This window comes from Brienomyrus brachyistius, unplaced genomic scaffold, assembly GCF_023856365.1.
Source record: "Brienomyrus brachyistius isolate T26 unplaced genomic scaffold, BBRACH_0.4 scaffold50, whole genome shotgun sequence".
NCBI classification, from domain to species: Eukaryota; Metazoa; Chordata; class Actinopteri; order Osteoglossiformes; family Mormyridae; genus Brienomyrus; species Brienomyrus brachyistius.
In genome coordinates this window covers 692076-718508 of record NW_026042325.1, presented here as the reverse complement: position 1 = coordinate 718508, position 26433 = coordinate 692076, and the positions used below count along the sequence as shown (strand labels likewise).

Here is a 26433-nt window from a genome sequence, read left to right as displayed (position 1 = left end):
GTGGCCGTTCGTAAGCTCCGCGGCGCTTAGCGTTTGCTCCAGACGCGTTGTAACGGCGAAATTGTGTCCATTTTGGCTCAATTGGCAGAAGCCGCAGTAAGCCGGATCAGGTCGCATGGTTGAGCCAAGATGTCTGACAATGGAGCTGTGATTGCATACGTGATTTCGCGGCGCTTACTGGTATCGATGCATCTGTAGAGAAATTAAAAATATCAGGAATGAAAATCCAGTAAAAAAAACATATCATGCGTTTCTTTTGGGGGTATTGTAAATTTTAGATTCTTGCTTATAAGACCTTCTATTTGCAAAAATGCACATACACATGGACATACAAAAACACAGAAATGTACTGTTGGTGGCTATGTATGAAATAACTCCATCGTTTTAACATAAAAACAACCATATTGTCTACAGTTTATTGATGCTGCGGTATCTTATATACCTGAGTCTTAAATTCATTCAACTTTCCATCTAAATATAAATACAGGGGAGGTTGCGTCTGTGTGTTACCTCTCTGTTATTTGGTTGTATTCCATACACTTTATAAGTGCCCTGTCAAAATATAGGTTATCCATACCCAAACGGCTGTCTTAATCACACAGCTTTTGACTGTTGTTCATCAAACGTGTCTACAGCGTTGCTCTCCAAGTAGTAGCCTATAAGCGACTAAGTCAATGAGCAAAGAGGTACATAATTAGATACCACATTTTCAAATACATACAGTATATGGAGGATAAGCAACGGTAGTTCATGGCAAGCAGAGCACAGAGCAGCCGAATCTGGAGCAGTGCTTACATAAAGGAAACAGCAGGGGTCACCGGTGTCTAGAACATTCTGAAGGCTTCAGCGCCAGAGCCGTCCTCGCGCACAAAGGCGGAAGTCTGAAGTGCTTCTCATTGTGATCCCTGGAACAATTAATACTCTTTAGGAAATGGGAAGTCTGAATTGTGACCACCACCATTTACTGGACTGTTATATCATATGCTTGTCTCTAATAAACTACCATATAAACTGCCATCTAAGACTGGACTGTCTATTAATATTATTTAGTTTTATTGTTTTGATAATTGAGAATCTTTTTGTTAGTATACCCCCCAATGTAATGTTTGTTCAGTAACAGTATTTATAATATTCTAATACTTATAATAGTAATTATATAAATTGTAAGCGTAATTATAATTGTACAGTTATTTTTTCAAGTAGCCTACCCATCAAACCACAAACCGTAATTTTATGTAAATTACCCTTCAAATTAAATAGAACCGTACGATAGTTCGTAAGAGGTGAGACTCGCGTTCATGGAAAGCCGTAATTACAGCGTATGCGTGAAGCTAAACCGGGAAACTATTTATGTTATAGATACAGGAAAAATATTAATTATTTTGCACCTACAATAAAATAAAAATATATTTATTTTTAAATGAAATTATGTAAAACAAAATCGCCGGGTCCTACTATGGAAATATTGACTTGGTGTAGTTTAGAATAGGCCTAATTATAGTTTGTCCCTATTACCCCGAATAAAATATCACAGTAGGCCTAAATAACTGTAGAGAAGGACTAGTGCTTTTAATCAACTGTTATGATCACTGTATTTAAAATTGTCGCAGCCAGCGGAACATGAATTTTATGCAATTTTTCGTGGATTTCCAAAACACATAAGACTTTTTGCTTTGGTTATTAAAAGTTGTAAAAATAATATTTTACATTTGAAGAAATATATAATGAATATAATAAATGTTTTGTAATAAATTCAGTGTAGTTTTTAAATATTGCGCATAAGTAGGCCAAATCATGTTCCGTTAACTTTTTGTGTTTTTTATTTTTAGAATAATACAGAATATTACAGTTTTTCTTTAATTTAGTATATATTTATGCCAAACACCAAAGCAATATTTTTATCAGACGTATCAACCTGCAAACATGCACACGGGTGTGTTAGTGTGTGTACATGTACTACGCGCATACAAAGCCTGCCATTTCCGCGTCTCACTGACCTTTTTCTTATTCGTCTTTTCGACCAGACAGAACCGTTCCCCTTATTATGTGTGTGTGTGTGTGTGTGTGTGTGTGTGTGGGTCTGCATGCTCTGTGAAGGTGCGAGTGAAACGGTCGCTAATTATTTTGTGTGTGCTGTGCGTGTGTGTGTGTTTGCCTGTGTGTCTCTGCGTGTGGAGGTAAGTGAAGGCTATTGATTATTGTAATCCTCCTATTTGTGAGTCTGTGATCCTCTCGGCCCACCGGCCGACGGAGGAATCGCTAATGGGCCCCAGCGATCCTGCCTCAGACTTCTCCCGGTCCAATTAACTTTCAACCAGAATGTGCTGAGAGAGCGGGGGTGCTCCCATTGGAAAAACATCCAACAAAGCCTAACAGCCCAGATTGCCATTAGCTGCTCCTTTTACTTATAGGGTTTCCTCTTTTTGTTACGAGTGGACATATCGCATCACGTAGCGTACAACACGCACAGCTCGGGCTCAGACAAGGAGAGTAAGTACTCACTGTTCCTGCTAGCATTGGCCCGGTCAATAATTGAACGTTTTTATTATCACTGCTGAGTTCTCCCCATATGCAATGCATATTTTGCAATAATTTATTTCCTTGAAGACCTAATTTTTAAAGAAATTTGAGGACACATTTTAGTACAGTCTCAGATATATACGATGCCTTTACGCGCGAGACCCTGAGTAATGAGCTCTACCGTGGATTTATTCTGTGGGTTAAGCTGCACTAATATTACTATTTTATTTAAGTTGTCTGCTGTTAAATATCGCGTTGATAGTTTTATTGAATAAGATAACCATTAGTATGTGGGAAATGACAACGTGGAAGCACGGAAGAGAAGAATCATGTAATTCACAAAGGAAAGTAGATTGTTCGTAATTATTATAAGATGAGCCTGAGTTATATGATCGTTATTTAAAAAGATAAAAATAAAAACAGACCGGAAGAAGGGTTTAATACATGCTGCTCTTGGCTTTTAGATTAAACACAGTTCAGCTTTATACTAAAAATCACAGTTCAGTACTAAAAATATAGTTGGTATTAATGTAGGGATACTGGGTAAATTAAATGCGACATCAAAATGACAATGAATATCGTTACGCTGTCGGTTTAGTTCAATTTGGAAAAGGCTGCATAAACTCACTGCTGTAAAGATTATTTATGCTGACGTACTGCAATGATGTGACAGATGATTATGAACAAGAAGTGTATAATTAAAAAATAATGATACTATAACTAAAATTATCTTTACGATTATTTTACTGTAATGGCAACTACTGAGTTATAACTAATTTGCTATGTTATATTATTCAGTCAACTGAGGTAATATTAGAAATGTAATGCAAACGTCTATATTCATAGAATAGCGTTATGCTTGTAACGCCCCATTAAAACTCTTCTTGAGAAAATGATATACGCAGGTTATATTAACGTTAATATTGACGTTAGTCAGAAGAGTGAACTTGCTGCTAATTCAATTATAGATGGTTTAATTCTCCTTGACTTGCTGCATTAAGTTCTGTTCAATACAAGCCCTTGGACCAGTGAAGTTTGATCAGGATTTCAGCCAGGATCTCAGCAAGGAGTCCTGAGTGGTCTGGACTGTGCTAATGAACTTCTGACATGTCGGTGTCACCCTGGCCCTGGTCCACAGCGGCAGCAATGCGCACAGCTTGCAATGCGATTCGTCACGCAGACCCAGGCAGACGACAAAAATGGTGAAGCTGAAATATTTCAAAATGTCCATCAAAAAGTCCGCACTTCCGAAATGAATTCACACCGATGAAAACTTTTGATATAATAATTCCATGCCCATTACAGGTTTTGTCCAAAACATATTCCTACAATAATATTAGTGAAATAGTTTATGTAATTTAATGTCGTGTTATTAGCCTTGTTGAAACTACTAATGCCAGACACTTAATATTAATTCAGTATTTCGCATACAAGGATCGACTAATTTTTAAATACTCTTCTGCCCATTTTGCGAGCTGAACTGGGATGAATGGGCATTAACAGTTAATGCAAATACACGTAAAGGAAAGAGGAACGTTCTATACTAGTTTAAAATTGAACTACATATATTAGACTGTGACTGTACATTTCCGCAGGGATATATGTTTTTAGGGTTTCTTTTTTCTTAGCATAATCTCATGCATACTGAATATTTTCAAGGTCCTTTATGAAATTTGATCATAATTTATAACAGCTTAAAATACATCGGTAAGAAAAAAAGTAAAAAGATAAGAATAATAAGAATTAATTTCTTTGTAGTGGGAATGAATGTATTATATAAAATACCTAAACAGAAAAGATGGATTTTGCCTCACAAAAATGGTTTACATCAATAATATGATTCCTGTCAAACCTTATTAAAATATTCTGCAGTTAAGAGTCACAGTTTGAAGCATTTCAGTAATGATATACATATACTGCAGGCCATTATTTAAATAACAACACACTCCCTTCCTGGGAATGTTCGATATTCTACATGTATTTCCACATGTTGCTTACATCCCTGCTGTCAGATTCCTGATTTCCTGAAATGGTGGGGAACTAACAAGAGGCGAGTCTTTTTAATCGTGGCCAGTGGTGTCGACAGATGTGCTGGGAATCCAAGTCGACCGAAGGCTGTGAAAGGCCGAAGGATCTCCACTGTCACCCTGGGAAGGTTCATGTTTCAGGATCACATTGCCAGGCTCAGTAGGAGAGTGAAGCATTTCAACTGAAATCAGCTTAATTACACTGACAGCAGCCTCTGTTGTGTTTGTGTTTATTAGCTCATAGTGCTAATGTAATTCATTAACCTCTGAAATCTTTACCCCTGTGGCTTTAACAATTAACACCCACTATTTTATCTTCTCCAGTGAAACTCGATGATAAAGACCAGTGTTAACAACTGTATCACACTGTAATGTTGCTTTAATATATTTCATAAAATAACCCTCAGGTCAACTCAAAAATGCACATTGGACATTCAGCTGAACAGTTAAAGCACTCCAGAGTGGTTTTTACAACATACAGTATTGGAATGATCTGGAAAACACACATTTTTATGTACATATGTGTATAACAAAGCGAGGCTTTACACACCATAAACATATCAGAAACAGCACAAACAGATGCTTGCAGCAGTGATATATATTCCACTACGGAAGTTTCTGGTAACTCTATTTGCTTAGGGTCATGAGGTGCATGGCCTGACAGATATCTAACAGTTCATTCCTATGAACAGAAGGTCAGAGCTTCTTCTCGGAGCATTTGCTTATCTAGAACAATCCACAACATTACAGCTTTTCTCTCTTTTTGTTTTTTTTTTCCAGGACTTGACTCTCTATGGCGCCATCTGCCTTTTGAGTCCCCAGGTGGACAGTCTGCATGATGGGGGTGGGGCTGTGGGTGGGTCAATCTGCATATATGAGAAATCCAGAGAAGGTGCTATATTTGTTGGTGTTGCCCCCGTGGACTTTACCCCCATCCAGCTGAACAAACACCTCATCCCCCACGTCCAAATGCAGGATGACGCTGTTGGAAGCGTAGTCATAGTTCTGATCTGCATCCTGAGCGATGGCACTGGCCCTCACCTGAAACAGACACATGACAGTCATGGGCTTATTGGCGAGCGCAGGTACCTGTGAGGCAAGCACACAACTCACAACACGCTTATTGGCGAGCGCAGGTACCTGCGAGGTGGGCACACAACTCACAACGCGCTTATTGGCGAGCGCAGGTACCTGCGAGGTGGGCACACAACTCACAACACGCTTATTGGCGAGCGCAGGTACCTGCGAGGTGGGCACACAACTCACAACGCGCTTATTGGCGAGCGCAGGTAACTGCAAGGCGGGCACACAACTCACAACGCGCTTATTGGCGAGCGCAGGTAACTGCAAGGTGGGCACACAACTCACAACGCGCTTATTGGCGAGCGCAGGTAACTGCAAGGTGGGCACACAACTCACAACACGCTTATTGGCGAGCGCAGGTACCTGTGAGGTGGGCACACAACTCACAACGCGCTTATTGGCGAGTGCAGGTACCTGCGAGGTGGGCACACAACTCACAACGCGCTTATTGGCGAGCGCAGGTAACTGCAAGGCGGGCACACAACTCACAACGCGCTTATTGGCGAGCGCAGGTAACTGCAAGGCGGGCACACAACTCACAACGCGCTTATTGGCGAGCGCAGGTAACTGCAAGGCGGGCACACAACTCACTGCACGCTTAATTGGCGAGCGCAGGTACCTGTGAGGCGGGCACACAACTCACTGCACGCTTAATTGGCGAGCGCAGGTACCTGTGAGGCAAGCACACAACTCACAACACGCTTATTGGCGAGCGCAGGTACCTGCGAGGTGGGCACACAACTCACAACGCGCTTATTGGCGAGCGCAGGTAACTGCAAGGCGGGCACACAACTCACTGCACGCTTAATTGGCGAGCGCAGGTACCTGCAAGGCGGGCACACAACTCACTGCACGCTTAATTGGCGAGCACAGGTACCTGTGTGTCGGGCACACGACGCATAGTGCGCTTAATTGGCGAGCGCAGGTACCTGTGAGGCAAGCACACAACTCACAACGCGCTTACTGGCGAGCGCAGGTACCTGTGAGGCGGGCACACAACTCACTGCACGCTTAATTGGCGAGCACAGGTACCTGTGTGTCGGGCACACGACGCATAGTGCGCTTAATTGGCGAGCGCAGGTACCTGCGAGGCGGGCACATGACGCACAGCGCGCTTATTGGCGAGCGCAGGTACCTGTAAGGCGGGCACACGACACACAGCGCGCTTAATTGGCGAGCGCAGGTACCTGTGAAGCTGGCACACAACTCACTGCGCGCTTATTGGTGAGCTCAGGTACCTGCGAGGCGGGCACACAACTCACAGAGCGCTTAATTGGCAAGCACAGGTACCTGCGAGGCGGGCACACAACTCACAGCGCGCTTAATTGGCAAGCACAGGTACCTGTGAGGTGGGCACACGACGCACAGCGCGCTTAATTGGCGAGTGCAGGTACCTGTGAGGTTGGCACACAACTCACTGCGCGCTTATTGTTGAGCTCAGGTACCTGCGAGGCGGGCACACAACTCACAGAGCGCTTAATTGGCAAGCGCAGGTACCTGTGAGGTGGGCACACAACTCACAGAGCGCTTAATTGGCGAGCGCAGGTACCTGTAAGGCAGGCACACAACACACAGCGTGCTTAATTGGCGAGCGCAGGTACCTGTAAGGCGGGCACACGACTCACTGCGCGCTTATTGCTGAGCTCAGGTACCTGCGAGGCTGGCACACGACTCACTGCGCGCTTAATTGGCGAGCGCAGGTACCTGTGAGGCGGGCACACGACTCACTGCGCGCTTAATTGGCGAGCGCAGGTACCTGCGAGGCAGGCACATGACGCACATCGTGCTTAATTGGCGAGCGCAGGTACCTGCGAGGCGGGCACACGACTCACTGCGCGCTTATTGCTGAGCTCAGGTACCTGCGAGGCGGGCACACGACTCACTGCGCGCTTAATTGGCGAGCGCAGGTACCTGTGAGGCGGGCACACAACTCACTGCACGCTTATTGCTGAGCTCAGGTACCTGCGAGGCGGGCACACAACTCACAGAGCGCTTAATTGGCGAGCGCAGGTACCTGTGAGGCGGGCACACAACTCACAGAGCGCTTAATTGGCGAGCGCAGGTACCTGCGAGGCGGGCACACGACTCACACTTATAAATACGTGAAACAAACCATCTAAGGTATTTTGCTTTGAATCCCTTTATACTTTCTCTTCTTTAAAGACCTTGGTTTGAAAAAAGTTGCAAAAGATTTTTTTCCTCACTCATGGCAGACTGAACTCTCGATGTAGTAAATTCAAAATGTAAGCCTAGGCCACTTAATGAGGTTAATTACTCAATTAAGGGTGATGAGCGTGTACGGTTAGGGACTGCTCTCTGACTGCGAGTTTCGCTTCCTGCTTTAACACCTTCTAATATGCAATTTTTTATCTGTATCTAGGCATGAGGCTGCTTCCTTAATTGTACCCATGCTGTAAACTGTCCCTGGCCCGAATCGGATAATGGCCATTTAAATGCCAATTGTTATGTTGGGTGGAAAGACATGTAACAGCACAAAGATTTATGGCTTAACTGAGTGATATTTCCTTACTTTTACAAGGAAAAATATAGGATAGTCGCAATTGCCTCTACAGTTTCAGCAGACAGCATTTAGATGATGTAGCAGAGGTGTCTCCAAAGGCTGTCAATGTCTCCATTGTGAGAAGACTGTAAATCATACTGCAGACTTGGACAGATATTTATTATCCTACATCCCATAACACACAGCTCTATAACCACATTTCTACAGTCATCACTGTGATGGCTGTAAGGAAAACACTTTTTCAAATAATAGACAAAAACAACAGAGAATTATGCTGTAACAGCAGACGGTTTCAGGTGTTTCGAACTTGCATTTTTAAACTTGCCTGCTTTGGCCCTACATGAAAGTGTAGGTTTTCAATATCCAGGTGACCTCCCTCTCCCCCCCAAAATAGATTAATTACAGGACAAAACTGGAACAGTGATTCAGCAAGTAAAGTCATCCTTAAACAATATTCCGTTTGTCGCTGTATTTCAGATATCACTATAAATAGGATTGGTTCCCCTAAAACAATACAAATTAGACTCAAACCCTTAAATTGTTCCCTTTTCCTCTGAATGGATGATTGGATTTTTGAAAAGCCTTGGACTCACAAGGCACGTCTCTCGGTTACTTTGTTCCGTCACAGAGCACACGTGGACTTCCACACAGACCCTGTCCACACGAGCTGGGGCGGGGGGGGTGGCGGGGGTCTCACCAAAGATACATTTATCTGTGCATCTATAGCAGCAGGATTCAGTGGAGCAGGAGGCTACAGCATCTTCATGCTGAACTCGGCTCTTCCTGCTGCCAGCTGCTTGACCTGTTTGCTCAGTAAAGTCGTCTGATATGGGCAGTTTATATATCATCACAAGATTAATAAAGATTTTATATCTTAATCATTTTTCCAGCGGGAAAAGCCTTGGTCTTTTGCTGCCGTTTAATGAGTTTCCCATTTAACGGAGAGCATATTGTAAAAAACGCACCCCCCCCCCCCCCCTAGCATCCCCCCGGGTCAGACCGTAATGTCACTGGTATTGAGGGCTGTCTGTCTGACACCCCCACACCATGTAAATGAATGAGCTGAGACCGCGCTCCGGCACCCCGGCCCCAAGTGTGTCTCATCCCCCATATCGATTACTGCCATGTCTGCCACTGGATCTAGGACGTGCAGGGGGAGTGTAGGCAGGGAGTGGTGGCGTTGAAAGGAGCATGTGGCAGGACATGCATGGTGTATTAGAGTAATTGGGAGGTTAAAGTAATCGAGTGCAAAAAAAAGGGCAAGGGGTGGTGCGCTGGAGTAATGGGGGGGATTAGAGTAATGGAAAGGGGGGTGCACTGGAGTATTGGGGGTGAATTAGAGTAATGCATGCGGGTTGGTGCACCAGAGTAATGGGGGGGATTCGAGTAATGGAAAGGAGGTGGTGTACTGGAGATTTGGGGGTGAATTAGAGTAATGGAAAGGGGGTGGTGCACTGGAGTAATGGGGGGAATTTGAGTAATGGAAAAGGGGTGGTGCACTGGAATATTGGGGTTGAATTAGAGTAACGCACGGGGGGTGGTGCACTGGAGTAATGGGGGGATTAGAGTAATGGAAAGGGTGGTGCACTGGAGTATTGGGTTGAATTAGTGTAACGCACGGGGGTGGTGCACTGGAGTAATGGGGGAATTAGAGTACTGGAAAGGGGGTGGTGCACTGGAGTAATGGGGGGATCAGAGTAATGGAAAGGGGGGTGCGCTGGAGTATTGGGGGTGAATTAGAGTAATGCATGCGGGTTGGTGCACCAGAGTAATGGGGGGGATTAGAGTAATGGAAAGGGGGTGGTGTACTGGAGATTTGGGGGTGAATTAGAGTAATGGAAAGGGGGTGGTGCACTGGAGTAATGGGGGGATTAGAGTAATGGAAAGCGGGTGGTGCACTGGAGTATTGGGGGTGAATTAGTGTAACGCACGGGGGTGGTGCACTGGAGTAATGGGGGGGGAGTAGAGTAATGGAAAGGGGGTGGTGTTCTGGAGATTTGGGGGTGAATTAGAGTAACGCACGGGGGTGGTGCACTGTAGTAATGAGGGAGTGAATTACATTAATTTAAAGGGTGTGATGCACTGGAGTAAGGGAAGTGAATTAGAGTAATTGAAAGGGGGTGGTGCACCCTTTTTAAAATGGGTGAATTGGAGTAATGGAAGGGGGTGGTTTACTGTAGTAATGAGGGGGTGAATTAGAGTAATGGAACCCTTGTGCACTGGAGTAATGGGGTGAATTAGGATAATGGATGCGTGATGGTGCACTGGAGTAAAGGGAGGGGGTGGATTCGAGTAATGGAAAAGGGGGATGTGCACTGGAATAATGGGGGTGAATTAGAGAAATCAAATGAGGGTGTGCACTGGACTTATGGATGTGAAATAGAGTAAAGGAAAAGGGGTGATGCGCTGGAGGAATGAGGGGGTGAATTAGAGTGATGGACTGGGGGTGGCACACTGGAGTAATGGGATGAATCTGAGTAATGGAAGGTGGTGGTGTACTGTAGTATTAGGGGAGGGGGTTATTAGAGTAATGGAATGGGGTGGTGTACTGTAGTATTGGGGGAGGGGGTTATTAGAGTAATGGAATGGGGTGGTGTACTGTAGTATTGGGGGAGGGGGTTATTAGAGTAATGGAATGGGGTGGTGTACTGTAGTATTGGGGGAGGGGGTTATTAGAGTAATGGAATGGGGTGGTGTACTGTAGTATTGGGGAAGGGGGTTATTAGAGTAATAGAATGTGTGGCTGCATTAGAGTAAAGGTATCCCTGAATGCACTTGTTGCATTTAGCCCTGGAAGCCACAAATTTACATAATATTGAGTGGCTCCGTGTGAGTAAATATGCAGCAGCGTGCTGTGAGATGGTGCATATCGACCCACACAAGGATACTGCTGGATGTTTGTGTTTTCTTTCAGTTAACAGCAATCCCATATAAGCAAACATGCTACAGAAATGACATGCTGCCGTATTTCCCATCATGCACAGTTCATTAACACATTAATTTTTACCGTTAATCACAAATCATCAGTGCTTAATTACAAGCTTGCATGCATCTAAGGCAGTACATGCATGACCTTCATCACCCTCACCCAAAGTGAAAAATTATATTTTTATCACATTCACCACATCGGATGTTGTCCCATTTTCTTTCCTTGTTCCCAATTTAGAAATTCCCTTTTTTCCCCTGAGCCTGCAGTCTAGAATTCCCTCTGCCCCAAACAGTTCACACGTCTTTCACTACGGTCACCCAGTGACTCACTCACGTGTGACTGGCTGCACAGGAGTCGAGTGGTCAGCCAAGTGAACGGTCAACAGTCCGCGGTCACAGACAGCAGTCGACCCAAGCTCAAAGTGATGCTCCAGTCTCTGCTGCGGGCACCTGACCATGCTTTGGGTGGAAGTCACTTCCCGGAAGTCCCCAGGTGAATGATGTACTCGGAAACATTAGTATAATACAACCTCATTGGCTCCTGAACAGTCTACAATTCAGGAAAATCATTATTGAGATTCAGTTTTGTGGTGAGGAATTGTATTTTTCTTCAGTAACATTAAAGAATCTACTTGAAATGTCTTTAATCCTGAATTTCAGCTATAAAAGATTAAATTTAGCCGTAGGTGTTGATGTAGAGTGAGACAGGCATAACTACATAGCAGGCAGAGGCCCATGCCAGCAACAGGCTCTTAAAATAATTTAGAAAACGGCCACAAAGTTCTCTATCGTTCATTCTTGCAGCCATTTGTCCTTCATTCTCACTTCCAATTTCAGCAAGTATTTCTACGTCGGTTGGTCTGTCTGCAGAAGGATGATTCGTTAAATTAATGTTTATGCTCAGTACCCATTTCTGACCTTTCTCTCCTCCAGTTTGTTACAACAGTTTGTCCTCCGTTCTTTTCATTAATTATAATCCATTTCCAGTCAATGCATTTGCCTTAAACGGTCTACCAACCATTACAGTGTTCAGTATATTATTCTTCACCTTCCTTCTGAGTTTCCTGTATTAATCTGTGCAAATATTTGTCAGCCAATAACGCAAACCCCCTCCACAGCTCATACATCTGTGGTCATGGACCCGTACATCCATCTTCTTCTGAATTAGATGCAGGTCACGGCTGCGCATCGGCCGCGATCCGTATCGGCAGGCCGCGGCTACGTGTGTCCCCGCCTGGCCTAAATCGGATTGATTAACAGCGTGAGTCGCCCCGTCCCGCGGGACGCTCCCGCCCGCTCTTGCTACAACAACGAACAGCCACGATAATTGCTAAGCTGCATCGACGGCGGGTCCACCTAACAGCTCCCGCGTCTCAGTAACCCCACTGCCGGCAACGAAATAGGGGCGACAAAATTCCACAAATGAATAACACGAGGAAATGGAGGCACGGAGGCAATACTGCTGCAAGTGAAACACTAGGTGCGGGACTCAAAGCGTTTCCTACTCGCTGTGAAGTTATACTCTTCTTTGTTTATGAATCCACTGCCAAGCAGGTCACATTCTATTAATCCAGTGCTACCAGTATTGTTGTTCCATAGGCTCTGGCAGCACATGACATGAGGTAGTAACATGCATTTAATAGATGCATCTTTTACACTGTCATTCAGTGTCACTGCAAATAAGAAGAACAAAGAAGGCACATGCGTCAGCAGTGTTGTAATTCAGCTGTTAGCGCGGGTTGCTAATACGGTCACGTTTTCTCAGCTTTTAATCCGGAGTCACTCTGATATACTTGCTCCACTTCTGACGTTTATAAAAAGAAAACAATCGAAGGCTGTCGACATGCGTTTGCTGTGACGGTCGCTGTCAGAGCCTTTATTCCCCACGTGGATCCTGGGCTTTTTGCCGGCGAGACAGCAAAGCCGCATCTACGACGGTCCCCAGACGAATTCGACCTCCTTTAAGTTTTCTAGTTTATGCCAGTGAAAATGAGCCCCCACCCCTCCCCCCCCCCCCCGGTCTCTGGGATTACGGTCAACGGTGAAGGAGATTGATGTGGATGCAGGCGTGAGTCTCAAGCAAAACGCCACATCGACTTGATCTCCTGCCGGGGGTGGAGGTGGGGGTGTGAGGGGGGGCCCATGGGAATGTTGGCAGGCTTGTTCTGCTTTTCATTGGGTGGGGGGGGGGGGGGTATTAACTATGAGACAGGACAGGGGGAGCAGCTGCGGGACACTTATCATATAAGTAGAGATGTGTGGTGAGAAATGAGAGAGGGAGCGAAGCAGCGAGCCGGGGGGGCGGGATGGGGGGGCAGTGGGATAACAAACTGATCAGGCACGTCTTTCTGTAAGGCCAGTCTGACGTGAGGAGGTATGTAATCTTTTTTTTCTTTCTTTTTTTTAGTGCCCCTCCTGCTCCCCAGGCAATAAAACTGACAGGATTCATTCACTGTGATATACAGTACTGACCTCTCACACAATGGAAATGTGGCTATTAAACTTACCTATGGGACTTAGTGGGGGTTGGGGTGGGGGGGTGCGGCCGGAGAGCGTGAGTCCATAAAGTACCTTCTACTCTTCAACGAAGAAGAAATATCATTTATATTAAGTGCAGTGCAGCAGGTGTGTCGTACTGAGCACCAGGCCCCTCCTCCCTTCTGAAATCTCACATTAATTGGGTTCTCTGTTCGTTTGAGATTCCTCTCCATTGTCCCTGTTAATTGGGCCTGCCGTAGACGTGCTCCCGTGTAACGTCGAATTTCGACTGGCTACACACGTGTGCGACGAGGTACAATTTTGCACGTTGAAAAGGTATGAAATTCAGACGGGTGGGCAAATTAATCTGTGCTCCCAGTCACAGTCCTTGGAATGCTTGCAGCATTACTCATGGCTGACTAGACTTATTTACAAAAATCACAGGACAGTATGAGCGAAAGTGGCAACTCCTTTCTTAGTAGACCGTCATGATGACAATGAAAACCTAACCATGTCCTTCAAGTTTGAAAAAGTAAATACTTTCTCCGGCCAAAAGTGTGTCTGTACTGCAGGCCCGTGGTGGCCACAAAGAGGACCCCCCCCCCCCCCCCCCCCGCATAAATAACACGGATGACGGTCTTCATCAAATGTGTTCTGACATTTCTTAAGGCGCCCTGCAAGAAGAATCCGACCTTTATGACATCTATGCAAAGAATGTGTGACGTCTAAGGAAAAACAAGCCAAGGAAGATGGGAAAAGGGAGGCAGAGCTGTTCAGGAATGACAGAAGAAGTCAGACGTGTGTTCTGAAGATGAGCTGACTGGTTGAAGGTGATCTGATGGGCCGTAGGAAGTTACTTCTAAGGCCTTCCCAGTGTACCAAATGCATTGATTGTCTCACTGCAGCAGAATTTGTTGCAAATATCACTTAAAGACCTTAACTACCCTGCTGAACATTGCCACGAGAATATATAACAAAATACGCCAACTGTTTGAAACTAGGTTCTCCTGCTGTCACAGAGTGAAATCCCGTTATTACTGACAGCAGGTACAAAAGGGAAACGAAGAGGAGAATTCACTGAACCTCATCCCTTTGTCCAAACGCTCTACACACTGTCCCAGTACCTTCTCAGCATTGCTGAATCAATCATTCCCCAATTTATTTAATTAATGAAGTCATCAAAGCACAGTTGACCGTGTGGCTCATGCTGAAGAGACCTTGACTATGATACTGCTCGCAAAAACCACAGTCGTTTCAAGGTGGGCATCATACTTCCAAACACTGCACAAAGTGGAACGAGGTTTCACAGACCTGGAAAGCTCCTACCTGTGAGTGTAACCACTGGCCATTAAAAAACATTTAGAAGACATTCTAATTAGAAGGGCCTTTTCATCTGAGTCTGCTAGGCATGGAGCATTGTGGCGGCTTTGTGTCTCTGCCTTGTCTTTGTGACTCAACTCCAAAAAGAATTCTTGCCCAGTTTTTTTGTATTACTGAGTCACAGGATATTTCTAGCATTTTTGTTATTAGTAGAGTGAGTTTTATCCCTTTTGTATGTTGTGGGACAGAAGGCAAAGCACAGCATACGCTGCTCACTGGGAGATAAACAAGATGGAGAAAATGGAGAAAATTACGCGTTCGCTGCCTGAAGTGCACATGTGAAATAGACGTGATAAATAAATGCTATATATTGTGGGAAACAAAGAGAGGAAGAAGGCAAGAAGGGACCACGGCCTTCTATCATGTAAAGTGATGCATCCTGGGAAAGAGTGGATACAGATGTCCTGCAACTGTTTTTCAATATATAAACAGATCAAGGCTAATTTCGAATAGGAAATTCTGCTTCCTTGACCAGTGCCTTGTGGAAAATATCAACCAAGGCAATACAATCCCCAGGAAACCCTGAGATTATAACTTCACATTTCTGAAACGGACGAGAATTTGTAGAAAACTAACATTGCTTTCTCTCCTTATCCACATATTGCAGTTTCCCTCCCGTCCGTCTCATTCGTCTTGATCTCATTCAGCCATTCATGTCATTCTGTCTGCTGCTCCATCTCTCAGCCCCCTGTCTTCTCTCCTCCATTAAGCTATCCATCTTCCCCTCCCCTGATCTCTTCATCCACCCATGGGCCTGCACTCACCACGCCCTCATCACCATCTCTCCCCCAGCCCCATCTTCATCCTGCTAAGCAGCATCCCTGATTCACCACGAGCTCTCTGCTCCCCTCCACCAGAGAGCGTGAACTGTACGGCTGACTGACATTGAGCGTGAGGTCAATGCATTCATGAGAAATGACGGCTTGCGTGAGACTTTTGAGGCAGCAAAAAATGCATCTTTTACAGTGACCATCCCAGATAGTTACTTGAGGTTTTTCGGTTGCACTGACTCACCATATTAAGGTCCCTCCGCACAAAAACACATCACCAACACATTTTTACTGACCAACTGACAGGTGTCATTGTAACACAGGATAGATAGTGAAAAAGTAGAATTAAGTGTGCATAGGTGGATCAAGACTGCTGGGAGATTCTACCAAAACGTCAGGGGTGTGCAGTCAGGCACTGTGTGAGAACTTTCCAGAAATCCAGATATGCCAATAAGAAAAGTAGCAGAGGTGTTCGTCATTATGTAAAAACACATTGACTGGGGTGGCCCCCCCTGCCGGCCATGTTTGTCTGCCCATCTCTGGGGCCGCAATGCGGTTTCTGTCGATGATGTTTTTTTAATTGACGCGGGATAGTGGCCCTGATCCGGAGCCATTGTGTATTCATCGACGGCTTTGCTCCTCCTCATCGCCCTACCACATCTGCAAAGTGAGCCCACAGGACGCATTTCAGAGTGCGTGAATCACGCTAAATTATTTAGCTGACTGAAAAGATAATTAACGGCGAATCGATGGACAAGCAAAGAGTAGTGGGGCGGGAGATCTCATCAAGACGCGATGAATGATTTAAAAGGTGGATCAGAATGGAATGACAATACAGGACTGTATGAAGAAGACCTGCCACTCTATGAAACAAGTAATATTCAGGTTACTTGTCATTTTCTGGTCTATTACGTGGACAAACTAATTGCCACATTTTTACCAACTTAAAGGTTCCATTCTTACCAATGCATTGTACATCTGGGCCAAAAATCTGAAGGAATCACGTAAAATGTCCTTAATACGCAAAGCCTTTGCACGTAACTGCAACCTCATTTTAAGAAGAATTAGGGTGCTTCATTTTAAATAAATATCACTGATACGAGTGAATTATTCAGATCTCAGAGGTTCTCTGTGAAACACTAAAGTGTTAAAGTGCCCCCATCCATAACCAAATGAATTATGGAATTTTACTATTTGATTTGTTTTAATCAGAAAAGCAAATGCTTCAACTGAGCGAAATTATCACCACATGATTTTGGTTTTCCTGGACAGTTTTAGAATATTTTCATTCGCAAAGGTTCAACAAACAGTGAAAATTACACAAAGCTTGAGCTTCAATTACATGATCAGTTACCTAATTCTTTACGATCACTGAATGTTCCGGTTCTGCCAGACTCTGGTGTGTCCAGTGCACAGAAATGCAACAGAGATGTCTGCTGTAGTTTTCTTGCTGGTGAAGTGGAATCATACAGTGTCTGTCTGATGTCCACAGCCTCACAAATCTTCTCATTTTTACGCTCACAGGTTTTCCGACACATTTCAGGTCCATTTCAGACCTTTTCATCTGTGAACTTCATTAAGACTCACACATACTGCATGCTACCATGTCAGAAAGTGAACAGAATGAAGGCTAATTAAGAGAAGCCCTTCCTCTCCCACTGCTCTCGATTAGCATTGCTGTGGAGAACAGTGACCCTGGGATTCAGCGCCTATCGGCATGAGCCAGCTGACAGCGCTGCTAGAAGCCCAATATAAAGGTTTGAGGTACTGCATTTGACCCCAATAACCTGATAGCACAGTGGTAGTTTGTGTAAGTAAACATGGATTAACTGACTCACTAAATGTCCTGTAAAGGCTTTTAGTCAAGTGATGCAATAAAGTAAAAACTCACAGCCCTGACTGGAGCATCTAAGTCTTTTAAGTCATTAGTAGTAATTATGAGGGATCTGAGTGGATCTGAGACCTTTAAATCAAGCCTCTTTGCGAACTGAGTTTTTTTCCAAATTCCTTGATCTATTATTATCCTCCAGCTGGATTTGGCCCTGACTGGTCAAATGGAAGCTGTCTTTACTTCCTGCTTCTATGTAATTGCTTCAGAATGAGAGATTCTCTGAGAACTGGAACCCAGCTGTTAGTGCCGTGGTTCACTTCAGTGTGGGAACCATCCCGATCGCCTAGTTACCCGCCAGCTCCGTCACCTAGCCGACCGGGACGGCCGGGTCGCCGTGCCCCTGACGGCCGGGCTGTATTTCAAACGTGCCGTGGGGATGTCTGCTCGCGTTGCAGCGCCGCTCTGTCTGCTCCAAGATAAACTACCGGCCAAGGTAACATTTCATCACTGCTGTTTCTGGGCCTTAATTCAGGCAGGTGTCTTTCGGGCTCGTAAACGTAACTCCGGGAAAGACATAAACAACCATTAATGCTTTAGTGGGAGCTGCTGCCTGGAGCACGTCCTTCTTATTGTTTCTTTATGTTATTCCTGAGCGACTCTGTAGTGTAAAGTGATGAGGGGTCAGGTGACCTGTGTCTGTACCTCTCAGTGTCAGTCAGGTGACCTGTGTCTGTACCTCTCAGTGTCAGTCAGGTGACCTGTGTCTGTACCTCTCAGTGCCGTCCCCCACAGTCAGGTGACCAGTGTCTGTACCTCTCAGTGCCGCCCCCCACAGTCAGGTGACCTGTGTCTGTACCTCTCAGTGTCAGTCAAGTGACCTGTGTCTGTACCTCTCAGTGCCGCCCCCCACAGTCAGGTGACCTGTGTCTGTACCTCTCAGTGCCGCCCCCCACAGTCAGGTGACCTGTGTCTGTACCTCTCAGTGCCGCCCCCCCCCCACAGTCAGGGGCTACAGGTGCAAGGCTGGGAAGAACTCAGGATGGAACACCAACCCCTCGCAGACATTCCTATATTCTTCTTTATTTTAAAAACTTCTATTTTTCTGATTCCTCCTGGTCTAATCCATCTTCTCGCACTTATTTGCAGATTCCTACTTTTTCCTCTTTCTTGCGTGTCGGTCTATATGTTTTCTAGAAGCAATTGTTCAAGAACTGATGCAAGGTTTGCTGAATGATAGATTCCCTAAAAACACCAATCTCTCTACAGAACCCTTATCTCTGACATTCCTGCTCTAAATCACAATCTCATCATGCATAGTTAATGCTGTTTTAATATCCATAAACTAAGGCTTCGTTGCTTGTCATCAGTTCACTAAAAATATCAATTTTCAACATTATGACAACATACGACTTAAAAAAGATGTTATTCACTGATCTCAGTATGAGCACTTAAAAGGGCGAATATCACACTGGTTGTACAAATTATATCATACAAATAATGTCCAGGAAGATCATATATCAATGGAAATATATGGCATAAATCAGTGAGTCCACACATCGTCTTGACAGGGAGAGACACGAGGATGGAAGGAGAGATAAATGGACGCCTTGCTTACACAGATGAGCCTCAGATAGAAAAGCAGAGGACAGACACAGATAAAGGCGATGAGGAGACAAAAGCTTATAGTGATAAAGTCATTTGGCAAAAGTTATGGTAACACAGAGCACAGACCAGGCAGACAAAGACATGCACACACAGCGATACACTAAGCTGGTAATCTCGGCCTGACCTGCCCATTCTTCTTCAGATCCGCCCACATGCTGGTCCCATCGCCTCCTCTCATGAGAACGTGGTAGGTGAAGTAATAGATGCCAGGCAAAGGGCAGGTGAACTTGCCAGTGCTCGGTTCATAGTAGTTTCCTACATTGGTCACCACATCGTCAAACTTGAGCACCTCGCTGCCCTCGTGCTGCTTACGGAGACCTGCATAGAAAGCAATCTTTGGACTGTAGGAGGACACATAGCCGCCTGGCCCAGGCCCTGGGGGGCCCGGGGGACCGGGCTTACCCGGCTCTCCAGGGGGCCCTCGAGGGCCAGGGGGACCAGGAAGGCCGGGATTGCCGCGGAATCCAGACTTGCCTCTTCGTGCTGTGAAATCTGGAGGTGGCGGGGAAACGACGGCCAGCTCGTGGCCATTCTGGGCTGGGGTGAAAGGGTCGCAGACCATCCTGCAGCTGCCCAACATCTCATAATGGGTCCCCCCACCTCCAGCACCCCCCGCTTTAGTGCTATGGACCAATAGCGGGATGGCGACTAACAGAACAAGGACCATAGCCACACCCACTGCCACTCCGATGACGCGCTTCCTGCGGCCCAGCCGAGTGGCGGCCAGCGTGAGGAAGTCCTCTTCCCCTTTGGAAGTAATGGTGCCGGCCAGCCTGAAGCAGGGCACTCAGGTCCGGAGACTGAGGCGTGAAAAGAGTGATACAGAGATAACAAATTTGGCAGAGGGAGCGTATAGCGAGTAGCGTGGAATGTGAAATTGTTACTGAGGACCTAGCAAGACAGTATGTAATGGGGGAACCTGGAATAATGCAGGGAGGAAAGGAAAGGTGGGGGGCTTAGAAGGATAACACCATGGCAACAAAAGAGGGATGACACATCAAGGAGTTAGAGGGGATTGAAATGGATGACAAACTAGGGAGAAGCAATTCTGTGCATAAATAAACTCAAGAGCGCAGCTCAATGAGTGGTGAAGTAGCTGACGGACTTTGTTTTCTGTCTCAGGAGTCCAGGAGGTCAGTGACGGGGGTCTCCTTGAGTTACCCAGATCCCATCTACGGGGTTACCTGTGTCTCCCGCTTCTTTAACTCCCCAGTGTCCATTTTGCGGGCGGGAGAGGGATTAACCCTCCACTATAGTAAACAGAATCACGGGTTTTTATTTCAAGCTTTTTCTCAAATTCTCGCGTTTCACGTTTCGTTCCGTTTCACGCCACAACAAAGGTCACCATAGCAGAAGGTATCTCAGACCTTTGGAGTGACGTGCTTCGTGACACGAAACCGTCACCAGTTACACCACAGTGACACGGTGTGACCGAAGAGCCCGGACAGTCAGATAGCGGGCGGAGGATTTGGAGATGAATACTGGTCAGAACAGTAAGAGATTCTGTGACTTTGGCTACTTCGGCTCTGTGGGAATTCAGGGTTTGTCCTGCCAAGGGAGCCTCTTTCTTCTGCTTTTATGACCACGTCCAGGGGAGTGTGGCGGAAATCCCAGGAGGGCAGTAGCTGTATGGATGTGGGTGTGATGTGTCTCTGGGATGTCCTCACGTAAGAAAGGGGCTCATTAGCAACTTCGTATCTCACGTGCCCACATCTGCCATCTAAAAATGCACAGAGGAAATTCTATGGGAGAAAAACAGAAGAGAAAATTATTTTATAGTTGACATGTACAGAAATTCAGCTGCATGAGATAATGTAAAGCGGGTTTTCTGTAGATTGCATTTTAAAGAAAATATTATAGCTTGTGCTGCTACATTGCATATTTAACATAATGAATTAAACATATACATTCATAATGAAATAATTTAAGAAATAGCTATCGAAAGCTGCGTCAGTAGAATACAAATATAATTAATGCAAACAATGCGTGCAATAACATAATATTAAATACCACACTTTCCTGCCTCTATATTTATACGTTATTATTATTATTATTGTTATTATTAATAATAATAATAATAATAATAATATTATAGATGAGGCAGGAGTAGTTTGTCTCGTAACATGCTTTCTATATCGAATACTATCATCCACTGTTTATTATTGTTTGTTTCATTTTTTTCTAGACCAATCATGACTTATAATAAAGCCGATAACTACGCTCATATCTAAAGAAAACGCCCGAGAAAATTACTTTTTTTCTGAGCGGAAAGAGACTAGCTATAACTTTCTATGAGTAACTCTGAAAATGGAACAAATTTTGTCACCTCGTGAAATTCAGAAAAAGAGAAGCGTTTCTTACCTTTTCTCCTTCAGGCTTCTGACGGAAAAACGTGACATTTTAAGGGGTTTGGCGTCAGTGCTGTCCGGTCTGGGCACAGACGTATGTGAGTTATTTGGCCGAGTTCAGTGTTTGATAAATGGATGAAATCGGTGAAATCGGTGCGCAATCTCCGTCCACCTGCCGCCGCATTAAAGAGCAGGTAGCGCTTCTTCCACTAACACCAGCCCCGTTAATCAAACGCAAAGCTGCGCCCCGACTGCCGCCCCCCTCAAAATCCTTTCTGTTTCGATTTTTCAACTACGGAAAAAATGGAAATACACGAAGTTGGAAGACAGAACCGAAGCGCTCGGTCTAACAGCAATAAAAAAGACAAAAAGCGAGTCCGTCCAACCTGCCAGGTAAAATCCTAAGCAAGCCTTAAACAATCTGTATGACTTTGCCTTTACTACTCTGTTAAACGTTTGAGTTTTTATTTGAGATCTTTGTCGGAGTGCAACAGTTTTCGCACTTGCCCGACACCTGTGAGATATGCGGCGCTCCTTCGCTCCTGCTCTTCCCTGGTTACCCCGCCCTCGTGAATTGCCACCCTCCGGCACATTCTCCATCCTCCCCACCCCCCGACCCATTTCATATCAAACATGCACCCCCAGCATCTGTAATATCTTTCTAAACTTTACTAAGAAATATAGCTGCCTTTAACGAATTAAAAAAAATATATAATTATTTTTGCTATAAAGTTTGAGGGTCTAAATATTATTAAAATGTGAGGGTTTTTTTTTTTTTTTTAATAATTGTATCCAATCCACCCGCAGTAAAGAGCAGTTTTATGATTTGCGGGAATGATTTGCTGACTGAATGGGGAGGAGCCGTTTAAACCCATAAATACAACCGGATCAAATGACCATTAAAAGAATCAGCCGTCTTATTTCCCCTGTATTACGCGAGGTTTGGGTCAACACTCACATTAAGAGCCTTTACCTATTCATAGAAATGGGTATTTACTGGGCTCCAATTCAGTGGAGTGCTTACCCGTTTACACAGCTGAATATTCCACAGTAAAGTGCTCATCTATTACCACTCCTGAATATTTACCAAATTCATTTCCAGTAAAACACTGGATCTTTTCTTTTCACATATGCCGTCTGCTTTCAGCTCGGCTGCTTCTGCAAAGCTTTGTCAGTTGCAAAAGATGAACAGATCTTTTATGTCTATTCATTTTTTGTCTACCACTGTAAACTGTAATCTTTACATTTTCATCTTCATCATTTACATTACATTTACATTACATTTTATACTACACTATTACAGATGAATGTACTAGAATCGGTACACACTTTGGGGAACAGAGAGCAGTAGTAATTAGATTTGTGTCACTAAGAGGTCAAATTTGCCTCCGTAGACCCTCCACACGTTTAAGGAGAAACGGTTTAGTGCTGCGGCAGAATTAACTCTGAGAGAGTTCATTTCTACATGCAGCGAGGCCAAATGAACTCTCTCAGAGTGGATTTAGACCCGTCACTTTTAATGTGGGGGGCGACAGCAGTCACAGCAAAGCACTGGCACCTCCGTCTTAATGTCTGCTTGGTGTGCAGGCGTGCCGGGGGCCGTGCCTGTCCTTCACACCAGCCCCGCGCACAGATTTCCCCTGCGGGTGTCTGTCATTTCCTTTAGAGAAAATGCCAGGCAGAGACAGGTAATCCAGAGGAGGTGGCTCTCTTACAAGAGAAAACAATGGTGTTTTGTCCGAGTTTTCCCTCAGGAGACACAATGAACAATGTATGTGCGAGTTGCATGACATCTTCCATTGAATCAATTAAGGGGCCCGGAACTTCAGTGCAGTGGGTTCCGTCGGCACGGAGACCTGTTGAAATGTGTGTCCCGCGTGTCATTCTTGTTTTTCTTTCTTACTTCCTCGTGTGTTTCACATTTCACATTGTACTAATTAAGCTTCTACAGTAAAGCACACTTGTAGAGACCAGGGAGCAAAATATCGTTCATTATATCCTCAGGAAAGTTCACATAATAGCAGAATGTTTTTTTTTTCTTTTTGTTCCAAGAAGATGAGAGAGAAAAAAAAATGTCTGTGAAAATAGAAGAGAAAACAGTGCATGTTTTGCTTGCTTCTGCCTCTGTCAGCCTCTCTCTTCCTCCAGCATTCAGACCTCATTAGTAATGAAAGGCACATGGTTACTGATAACCCCAACCTCTCCCTCTCTCGCTCTTTCTTTCCCTCACTCTCTCGCTCTCATTTCCTCTTCCTCTTACCCTCTTCCTCTCCCTTTTTCCTTTACTCTCTGTTCAACTTCCTCTCTCTCTTCCCCTTCTTCACTTAGTTCCTCTCCCCCATCCTCACTCTCTTCACCATCCTTTCTCTCGCTCGCCTTCACTTACTTCCTCTCTCTCTATCCTCTCTCTCTATCCCTATCGCTCACTCTTCCCCTGCTTGTCACACTTTCTCTTCCTTTTCTGACTATGTGACACACGGTCTTTTCGAAATGTAATTCTCTCAGTTGACTTTATGTTTTCTTATGTCTTTTTCCATTGTTTTCTCCAAGTGTCCATTTCTGTGCTGGCTTTTTAAAGTCATTGAATATTGAGATATAACAATGTACTAATGTTTTCTGTAATGCTAAATATTTCTCCTTTGAAAAACAAAGTTAAAGACACAAATGGATTAAATAAACAAACTGTTTGTTATTTCTGCTTGCAGCTTATTAATTGAACAATGTGAAACACTTATTTGTGAACAGAAATTCATATCTTAAAAGAAATACATCTAAGGACAATGTTGCAGGTGGAAGTAACTTTTTATTATGAATGAAGGATTGATTTTCTGTTCATGCACTTCTCCTCTGCAGACTGGGCCATTTGAAGGGACCTGCCATACGAATCCAAATGCGTCAGTCCTTCAGAACCATTTGTTGGTTTTACACTTCACTGATTTATACAATGTTTGTGTAAGTGCAATAGTGAGAAAATAAAAAATATATGGTTACATTTGACCCAGGTTGACGCCCCTACCAATACACATATAAATGAGCCTTTCGATTTAACCAAATCTTTATCTAATCGCACGAAAAATGTTTGCAGGTGGGAACGGCAGGTTATTTGGGGGGAAATGCAAACATGTGCATTTGCGTCTTTTTAATTTAACGGACACTGCAGGAGGAGTGGGAATAAGCATGAATAAGCATGAATAAGCATGAATAAGCATGAATAAGCATGAATAAGCATGAATAAGCATGGTTTGTGGGGGTCACCTATGCTGAGGCCACAGAGGGAAAGTTCCAGACTCTTGGGGGAAAGCAGCAGGTTTTGTGATGGGGAAACAGGAAGTGCGTACAAGGGGAAGAAGTACCATTTAGAGATGTGAGTGAGTCGTATTTGACAAAGAGACACGCGAAATGGTTTATCAGCCCCCGACGCATCAGCAAGCCTGCACCTGTGCTAAACGGCTTCCAGTGCGGCGCTGCTACTGCGTAAGGTGCTGCAGGCCATCTTCATCACTGCCCAGCCTCAGACAATTCGCTGGAAATTGGATTTTTAGTGCCTGTTAAAATATTACTGAGCTGATTAATATTGAGATACACGCGTGCGCCCCCCGCCCCCGCCCCCGCTCAGCTCAGACGTCCTCCCGGCCGCTCGTCTCCTCTCCCGCGGGTGACAGCCGGGCTTCCTGTCGGCCGTGCGTGCCACTGCCGGTTATAAACGGACGTCTAGCTGCCTTTCAGAGGACTGTGTTTATTACCACGTTGCGTCAAAGGTATTTAGAATTGTGTTTCAGATCTGTCTCCTAAATTATGCCGAGCCTGGCATTATGGGATCTCACTAGCTGGTGGGAGGAGCTCTGTCAGGAACACAGGAGAAAGTTCTACCATGTGTCCTTTATAAGCAGTTGCCTAGAATTTGTTGTAATACTCCTTGTAATATGTTCCAGTGTGTCCCGTGCGTTTTTTTTGCATTTTATCATGGGTGGTGGGTGGCTCTGTTCCTGACTGGAAGATGCTTTGAATCTTATGGCAGAGTGATGTCTCCCTTGGGCCCTTGATCAAGGCCCTTATACCCAGTTGCTCAAGGGAATGTCTGGCCTTGCTGTCCGATCCTCACCTATACGACGCAAAAAAGCTTCCACTAAATAAATAAATGTAAATGAATGAGAGACGTTGCCCCAAACACAGGGTCACATCTAATAAATAAAGATGTTATGCTCACCGCGCTCTGGTCCTCTCCTGGAGGGTGGGATCAGCACATGGTCGGTCTTGAGAAGCACCTGCATCTCATGTCCTTTTTCATCTGTCACATCATTGCATGATGTCACTCAAAGCCAGATCTCGCTCACAACATCAGAGGGCTCCAGGGACCTGCAACAGGAACTCCTTCAGGCATCAGCGGTGACCCTCCCTGGCTACGTGTCCACAGCATGTAGAATTTTAGCTTGTTTCTGACTGAATAGCGGCTGGAATGTGAATTGAAGAGAACCTTCGAATCAAAGCGAAAGGGGCGAAATTAGAGAACCCTGAAGAGATACAGACGGAAGCCTCCACAGGAACCCAAGAGGTCACGTGTAAAGCAATCTGATGGCAAGCAAGGACAGGAAAGGGGATTGCAAGCTGGCAGGGAGGGGGGCAGGCAGTGTGGACTGTTAGGTCACCACTTCATCAATGGAGAAAGAGTGGAGAATGAGGAAAGTAACGGGAAACAAACCAGGCCCTCGGGCTGCAAAGGACAGTGGAGGGCAGCAGAACCAGAACCAGAACCAGACAGTGCAAACAGAGAAGTGGTCAGGAGCAGAGTGTGTGGCAATCAGATTGGAGGGTTTGCTGGGAAAACAGGAGGGCAGGGTGACTGAGCAATGAGGTCTGGGGGGGGGGGGGGGGGGGGGGCAGC

The 26433-nt window shown here is 45.0% G+C and overlaps 1 protein-coding gene across 2 annotated transcripts; it reads right to left on the bottom strand.

Moving 5' to 3' along the window:
• Positions 1 to 4921: 4921 nt before the first annotated feature.
• c1ql4b (complement component 1, q subcomponent-like 4b) lies at positions 4922 to 25872 on the bottom strand. Of its 2 annotated transcripts, none has more exons than XM_049000481.1 (3): positions 25759 to 25872; positions 19328 to 20945; positions 4922 to 5588 (listed from the first exon to the last, which is right to left on the bottom strand). In XM_049000481.1, exons 2-3 carry the CDS (start codon positions 19868 to 19870, stop codon positions 5409 to 5411), a joined length of 723 nt encoding a protein of 240 aa, XP_048856438.1. In that variant the 5' UTR covers positions 19871 to 20945; positions 25759 to 25872; the 3' UTR covers positions 4922 to 5408. The 2 variants fall into 2 exon arrangements, with proteins under 2 accessions (XP_048856438.1, XP_048856437.1); XM_049000480.1 differs by lacking the exon at positions 25759 to 25872 and adding an exon at positions 21565 to 22055.
• Between the last annotated feature and the right edge of the window lie 561 nt (positions 25873 to 26433).